Here is a 7,960-nt window from a genome sequence, read left to right on the forward strand (position 1 = left end):
TATAAAGACATGTCTACGTTTGAATTATATTTTTTTCTAAAATCACAGAGTTCTCTGAGTCAGCTTCAGATGTTTGCTAGCCTGGTTTAAACCAGACCCTGTTCTTCACTTTGCTTCGTACAAGGGTCTGGACTTCCCGAATATAGAAGTGTTTCTTGCAGGAGGCGTGGCCTCTGCTGAAGTTTAAAATGATTGGATCAGTTGGTTGCGACGTATGTCGGTGTGACGGAGGCTAAGCTAAGAAGCTAACCGGAAATCGCTTGTGCTGTAAACAACCCTACTGAGAGGAGAAATATACCGAGCTGAACGAGACGACTGTAAATGAGAGCTGCTGCTTTGTCAGACAAATTTAATTTAATTTGAAGCCTTATCAACACGGACTGGCTTCATTCACTTCCTCCACTGCAGTATGCTAAAATAACTAGCAGACACTGCGCAGAACATCGACGTCGTTCAAAACCCTGCCTTCTGTTCTATGATTGGCCCAGGTAAAATAAACTACAAGCAGACTGCGCAGAAAATCGACGTTTTGTTCTCTGATTGGCCCGGCTAAAAATCTGCCAGTGAAATCCATCTCAATGGAAGAAGTCCCAGACAGAGCAGTGAAGGGAAACTAGAATTGAGCGGAGCTGCGTAGGAAGGCAAGGGCCAGGCTACTGTTTAGTTAATCATAATATCTTCTAAATTTAACCAGGTGTTTCAATGCATTTAAATTACACAATCATTTTACTGGAGAAACTTGTCAGTTTGGTTAAAAAAACAGTAATATATTTTCTGTACAGAGAACTTCCTCTGCTATAATTTTTTCAAATAAATATATCAAAGCTCACCAGTTGAAAACACTAAAATGATAGAAAAGATGTTTAAAAACCTCTTTCCTCAGAAAGTGTTCAGTCCTAAGAACACTGAACTGTAACTTTTAATAAGGTCATGTACACAGTATACTCCTATTTACATGAAAATGTTTGACCTGTAAACAGAAAGCTTATGGATGTTGATTTTTGGTCTCTATTTCAAAGAGGATGAGGAGAACGATGAAGTTCTCCGATGAACTGTTAACCTGCTGACTGAGAACATTTGTATATAGTAAACTTTGTATACATAACAATATACTTATTAAATTAAATTTCAATTTCCATTTACCCCCCCCACAACTGAAAATATGGATGGAGGACCTCAGTTTAGCTTGTTAGTTTGTTGCGCTAACATTGAGCTAATACATTTAGCTTCGGTGCTAAAGCTAACAGCCTAAGCGGAGTTTCTTCTTCCATGAAGCAGCTCTGTTGTCCTCCATCCATATTTTCAGTTCCAGGCTGAGTCATTTCTACCTTCTCCTCTCTGTCAACGCTCTCTGGTTTCATTTAAAAGAGTCGATCATCAGATATTGTCCAASMTTAACCTTCAGGGTGGATATAGCTCRCTCACACCGAKGACCTATCCATGTCATCATTTACCCAGAATGCTTTGTGTGTAAATAAACGAGTCAAAGCAACACTCTGGGTATGTTTTCGATGAGGGAATGACGTAACATGACATAAAGCTCAAAAAAGCATCTTGTTTTACAATACTATATATGCACACACACACACACACACACACACACACACACACACACACCTGTCTGGCAGTGAGCAGAGACTCGTCCACTTCCTTTTTCAGCTCTCCGTTGTCATCCAGCTCTCCCTTCTCCAGAGCGTCCAGCCATCTCTCTTCTTCATCCACAGGCCCCCCCAGCATGGAGTCTGAGTCCAGGTCTGGGAGAGGGGACGTTGCCAAGTTACTGTCTTCATCTAATACACAACCGAGAGATTATTCTTTAATGAACAAAGTGAAATCACAACTTTATTTAAACACGTTTTATTCTGACGCTACAGTTTGAACCTTGACCGGGATTTGACAAGTGTAGTGGCACCTTTCGGACTAGAACAAAAGTCAGAATGTACTGGCAGTTCAAAAGGTGGACAAACAAATTTTTAAAAAAAATCCTTGTTTTTAATGTGCATGTTGTGTCCTTTCACCTGTACTTGTTTTATTTTAGGTCTTAAAAAGTCAGCGGCTAAAAACTTAAAACTCGCTGTAGCTTAGATAATTGCGCTACCTACCCAACCAGGCTCGATACTGCTCCAAAGGCACAGAGGGCTCATCGTCGTCGTCATCGTCGTCGTCATCATCCACATCATTATCAATGATCATCAGAGGCGASGGAGGACGAGCCACTCCAGGATGGACGGTGAAGGTGGGGACACTGAGACACACAGCAGCTTGTTAACTCACGGTGCAAACAAGACCAATAAACACTAAGAGCAGGTGCACACGGCTCACTTTTTGGTGCCTAGCGTCTGTCCTCCCAGTTTGATCTTCAGTCGAAGTTGCGATGGAGGTCGAGGGACCGGCAAAGGCACAGGCTCAGGCTCCGGGGCCTCTGCGAAGCTGTGGTGTTTCTTCTTGTGCTTCTTGTGTTTCTTGTGCTTCCGCTTGTGAATGCTGTGCAGGCTGGAGCTGCTTTCACCTGCAGAGGGAGAGATAGAAATAAAACATTTAGAAAGCTTAAACAAAAACATTTTTGCTGTTAGGAGATAAATGGGCTATGTGTTTTCTACTTTCACAGACATACAAAGAAAATCCAGCGCTTATTTTTCAGTCTCAGATAAACAACCACACTTGTCCTCGTTCATAATAATGTGTGATTTTGAACACTTTTGGGAATATAAAGGATCAAGTGACAATAACTTGTCATTCAAACATTGAAATATTAACTAATGTCTACTCACCAAGAAACCTGGGGTGAATCATGTCTTTTCTTTTCCCCATTGAAACGACAGAAAACAGAAATATGTGCAGCTCTACATGTTAACACAAAACCCAACACAATCTACCAACTCGTCACATTAAACGCCCTTAAATTYAAGAGAAATCTAAGAACTGAGCATTATTGTCTGTTTTGTTGGGTTCGGCTCTGTTAAGTCCATAAAAGAAAATTTGAAAACTTTATGAACACTTTTATCTACAGCTGAACTTTAATGAATTCACAGTGAACGAGGTCGACACAAAAAAATGTGATGATAAATTACAAAACATCAACGCAGCCAGAAAAACCCAAGACAAGCTAAGCTAAGACAAGCTAAGCTAACAACACCGACGTTCAACTGTATTTTTCTCATTTCCGGTGTTAACCGGTGTTGTGCCAAAAAAATCACCCCAGCCTGTCATAAACCTGCATTTTTATATTTCTTTTTTAAATTATTATCATTAAATAATTGTTGATATGTGTTTTATTATAGTAGTGAGAAAAACTTAGTTTACTTTTAATTTTTATTTAAATTATAAGTGAACAAACAACTTTCAAAACGGGTTTCTGCATCCGGGGGCATTTTTTTCGACACAACACCACAACCAACCGGCTCGCGCGCATGAGTGCTGCTCTCTAATGGRCAAAACAGGAAGTGAGCAACAAACAACAGCAACGAGCTCATTTGGCTAGACGATTAGCCCCCGGACTAACAACTGGCGATTTATTTAACATTACTGCTGTAGCTCTGTGAGGTGTGTTTATTTTTAGTGTTCAGTTCGAGTAATGTGGTTCAGGTGACCAGCACAGGACAGGTGCTGACCGCTGCGGGTCTGCACAGCTCAAGACACTTCACAGTTSTCCGGCACCAGCGAGCCGCACGCGCAGAACAGGTCAGGTAGCTAACAGCTGAACATGACGTTCTACAGCTTCTGTATTACTGTAGTCCTTTMTTTTTGTTTGTCTCTTGATTGTATCCGTCATACTTTACTTTTAGCTTGCTGTTTATAATTTGTTTATCAATGGCAAAAATACAGTGAGCTTATGMGAGGTAACTAATATTTATGTTTTTRCTGTCATTTGTCAGGAATCATGAATTACACTCGGTTTCTGACAGCAGTGAGTAGAGCCAGGCAGCCCTCTGCAATCAGGCTGCTGAGTGAGTACCTGTCACAGCAAGCTGAAGCAAACCTGCAGGTTGTGTGGTTTTACATGCATGTTTACAATGACAGGACTGAAAAATAATAAATACTCTTTATGCAACTTTTATTGTCACTTTAATCCAAAAGGTAAATAATTGAATGAGTTTAAAAAAGTAAAYAAACCAGATGGTTTTCTCTCAGATTCAGCACAGTAACTGAAATGYGATTATTTTATGGTCTCAAGTGACTTGGACACTATTGCAGAACTTTCTTCATTGTTACCTTTTTTACATTTAATCAAGCAGATACATGTGGTTATATAGGGTTTTATATTTGTGCAAATGCCACTTGTACAAACAACTGAAATTTGTATTAACTTAGCACAAAAAAAGTGAGGAAATGTGTGTTTGGTAGATTATTTCTTTATTGTTACAATGCTTGTTGACAAAAAAGTTTATTGGCAACACCTGTTGGTACCAGAAGCTAAAAACGAGWGTCAAAATAATCGATTTGGCAATTTTTTCATGTGCACAACACTTATTTAGCTCTACTGCTCATCCCACAAAYGCATGTTCCTTACAAATGTGGCACCATTTAAGAGAAAACTTAATAGGCTTTCCAATACGCCAAGATGTATTGTCAAGATGCTTTGTTAAAACAAAGAAATAATCTAACAAAGACAAATTTTCTACCTTTTTGTGCTAGGTTTATTTACTAAATACACACAGGTACAGGCACTAATGCATGTGTAACATGAACTGATGCCTCGGCCTCTTTCTYGTCTCCTGACTGAAGCTGAGCTGCAGCAGCGCTCGCCTCCCTCCCTGATCTCTCTRGCCGCCGGAGCCCCCAACCCGAACACCTTCCCCTTCCTGTCGGTGTCCATCCAGGTGAAGAACGGCCAAACGGTGACCTTCGACGAGACGACGATGAAACGGGCCCTGCAGTACTCTGCCTCAACCGGGTGAGGGATTGAGATGGGATGAGTGTTTTTAAATAATCACATTCTGTAAAAAAAAAAACCTCTTCACTGATTCTCAGCAGATTAGTAACCTCGTATTTCCACCTCCCGTAGAATCCCTGAGCTGCTGACATGGATGAAGAACCTGCAGAAGAGCCTCCACAACCCGCCGACAGCCAGTTACAGCCCAGAGAACGGTCAGATGGACATGTGTGTGACGACCGGGAGCCAGGAGGGGCTCTGCAAAGTAACACCTCCCAAAACATGAACGCAAACGCCTGATTAATAGTTCAGATACTTCAGAAGAAATACTTGTTTATAAATTGCTTTTATTTATATGTCAGAYGCATCAAGATACACAAGATTAAAAAAAACATGGACTAAATATCTCAACCTCCTTGTCTTGTACAAAAGTGAAGCGACACCGTATTGTTGTTTTAGGCAACAAAAAAACTATTAAAACAAAATGTATCAGCAGAGTAGATAATTGAACGTACAGCAGTTAGGAARGAACAGTCATTCTAGAAAGATCTCATGGTGTATTTTTATTTTTTAATTCAGGCAAATGTATGATTTTACATGGACTTAAAGTAATTCTGGTGGCAGCCTACAGGGGGCGCTGTGGTGTTTCAGCTTGTTACCATGTTGACATTTTCAGCACATTAATTGAATTATTTAGAGTTTCATTGAAGGAGYTCAGTCTGGTATTTAAAGACTATAAAGAGGAGGTAACTGCCWAACTGAGATGTTGAAAATAAATGTAAAAATATGCATTTCTGTTTAGGTAGCAAAGTTTTACTAATGATAAACAAACAATTGTTGTATTCATGTCTGACTTATTTATGACACTTTTGTGCTACTGATTTTTGCAGATGTTTGAGATGCTGGTTAACCCAGGAGACAACGTTCTCCTGGATGCTCCCACGTATTCAGGCACGCTCGCAGCTGTGAGTCTTTTTACACACACACACACACACGTTTGTTCTTCTATTCTCATGGAGATTTGCATTGACTTCCATTCCTTTACCGAACATTTCTATAGCCTGACCCTGGCCCTGGCCCCTTATCCTATACCTAACCTCACAGGTACATAACTGACCCAAAACCAAACCTAAACTCAATTTACACCTTAGTCCTAAACCAAACCCCTGATCCACCAACGGTGTTTACCCCAACGGGGTCTGGGCTTTTGTCCCCATAAGGAACAGTGGGTCCTCACTATGCTGTGTGTACCAGGAAAATGGCCAAAATCATCCCCACCAGGTAGTAAAAACATGTACTGGTACACACACACTCGTTTCTCTATACTTATGTGAATTTTGCATTGACTTACCCTTACTCTAAACCTAACCTCACAGGTACCTACCTTTGGTTTATGGTGAGTGGGGGCCTCATAAATGGGCCCATTGCTCTCCCCAAAAAGACCAGGGGCCTCATGCATAAGGAGTGCACAGCTTTTACACTAAAAGTTGACGTACGGACAAATTTAGAAAAGTGCGCTGCACAAACAACATCAGATGTATAAAACTGTGCGCACGCAGGTTTCTGCTCACCTTTATCCACAAGTTTCCTGAGAAGCTTATGTAGGCTGCCATGACAATCACTAGCCCCGCCCACAGCCCTCCCCTACTGTTCGCTTTTTTCCGGTGCACAAGAAATTCATTCATTCAGATACTGTAGTTATGATAACAACAAATTTAGTTTGTTTTTGTTTTAACTGGCAGCTTGAGCATTTCAACCATGAGTTTATGTTGTTCTTTGTTTTTACTGAATGAAAGCCTATGRTGAATGGCGTTAGCATCAGCGCTAGCTACTGTTAGCCTGGATGTTTAGCATGTTATTTGCAACTAATCTTAACTTTAAAGAAATATTTTGCCTATGGTTAGTAGCTGCATGCTGTAACAACAATATAAAATGCTTAATTTAACTGTCTCAATTCTGAGTAAGCTCAGAATAATAAACAATCCTCTTCCCTAATACATGCTAAAACATTTTGTTTACATCATGGCAGGTTTAAAAGACGAGCTTAGCAGCGCCCAGGGGCTATAAAAGTGTCTGGTTTGTTTAAATAAAAAATATGCTTAAAAAGTTATTAGAGGCAGTTTATTTATTTTTGTTTATCATTTATTTAAAATGACTGCAGCTGTACGAAACCCTCCAGTTCATCTCTAAAAGTTACTAACAAACTAGCACCCAGTGAATTTTATGTTTAGAATAAGGGGGAGAAAAGAAACCGTCTAATCATAATACTTTTATAATATTATTACAATTCTGAGGGGCTTATGAACATTTTACTTCCAGAACAGTTGACATTTATGATTTTGTGTGTTTGTGTGTGTGTGTCTTCAGGGAAAGACGAGGTAGTTGATGTCAGTAGTAGCTATTAGCTAACATTGGGACATAGCTTCATCAGTCAGTGAGCAGTGACGTCTGAGCCACCGATAAAGAGCTGCTTTTTAAAACATCCTTACATTATACAGTATAAACCTCAGATATGTGGCCATCTATGCCAAATTTAAATTAAAAATTCTTTGATAAACAGCAAAGGTCTATGCCCCTAATTTTAAACAACACCGCAACCAGAAAAAAAGAACAGTGCTTCCGCTWTGAATTGTGGGTAGTGGCACAAAATCAGGAATACTATGGATACATCCCAATGAACGTGGAACTGAGCGCACCTGAGACACCTCCCCTGACATGCCTCCATTTAAATATGTAAAATAGATGTAGAAGTGTCCAACATGTGAGATTCTCCTCAGATTGTCCTCTCTGTGGGATCAGAAATKATTCTTAGATGCAGAAAAATTATACATTAAATGGAGAATGAGTGATAAAACTGTCTAAATAAGTAGTGGAGTGTAAAAATGAGTTTGCCACTCGCAAAGGTGTGTGTGGGTGTTGGTGTGTGCGCGCATGTGCTGCAGCGGCGCATAAGGCTGACAGATATTTTCACCGTTACACGTTTTTAACAAATGACTGTAAACACAGAGGAACTGATGAGTTTGGTAGAACTTAGAAAGATATTTATTAAAGTGTATCTTACCCGCCCCCCTGTGAAAAGATAACTCT

General features: G+C 40.0%; 2 protein-coding genes across 5 annotated transcripts in view; one reads left to right on the forward strand and one right to left on the reverse strand.

Annotated features, from left to right (window-relative positions):
* Nucleotides 1-3,158, reverse strand: part of ino80b (INO80 complex subunit B) — a 5,247-nt gene extending 2,089 nt beyond the window's left edge. Inside the window, exons 1-4 of one of the 2 annotated variants that reach the window (XM_014026065.1) lie at nucleotides 2,772-3,158; nucleotides 2,323-2,509; nucleotides 2,103-2,245; nucleotides 1,618-1,754 (exon numbers count right to left, since the gene is read on the reverse strand). In XM_014026065.1, coding sequence (XP_013881519.1) covers nucleotides 1,618-1,754; nucleotides 2,103-2,245; nucleotides 2,323-2,509; nucleotides 2,772-2,811 — 507 coding nt within the window. In that variant the 5' untranslated portion in view covers nucleotides 2,812-3,158. Of the gene's footprint in view, nucleotides 1-1,617; nucleotides 1,791-2,102; nucleotides 2,246-2,322; nucleotides 2,510-2,771 lie in introns of both variants that reach the window. The other variant, XM_014026064.1, reaches the window with a different exon arrangement.
* Nucleotides 3,159-3,410: 252 nt separating this feature from the next.
* aadat (aminoadipate aminotransferase) overlaps nucleotides 3,411-7,960 on the forward strand; it is a 13,444-nt gene continuing 8,894 nt past the window's right edge. The window contains exons 1-5 of one of the 3 annotated variants that reach the window (XM_014026061.1): nucleotides 3,411-3,682; nucleotides 3,874-3,947; nucleotides 4,726-4,894; nucleotides 5,006-5,138; nucleotides 5,764-5,838. In XM_014026061.1, coding sequence (XP_013881515.1) covers nucleotides 3,881-3,947; nucleotides 4,726-4,894; nucleotides 5,006-5,138; nucleotides 5,764-5,838 — 444 coding nt within the window. In that variant the 5' untranslated portion in view covers nucleotides 3,411-3,682; nucleotides 3,874-3,880. The remainder of the gene's footprint in view (nucleotides 3,683-3,873; nucleotides 3,948-4,725; nucleotides 4,895-5,005; nucleotides 5,139-5,763; nucleotides 5,839-7,960) is intronic. The other 2 variants (XM_014026062.1, XM_014026060.1) reach the window with 2 other exon arrangements.

Source organism: Austrofundulus limnaeus, unplaced genomic scaffold (genome assembly GCF_001266775.1).
Source record: "Austrofundulus limnaeus strain Quisiro unplaced genomic scaffold, Austrofundulus_limnaeus-1.0 Scaffold522, whole genome shotgun sequence".
Taxonomy (NCBI): Eukaryota; Metazoa; Chordata; class Actinopteri; order Cyprinodontiformes; family Rivulidae; genus Austrofundulus; species Austrofundulus limnaeus.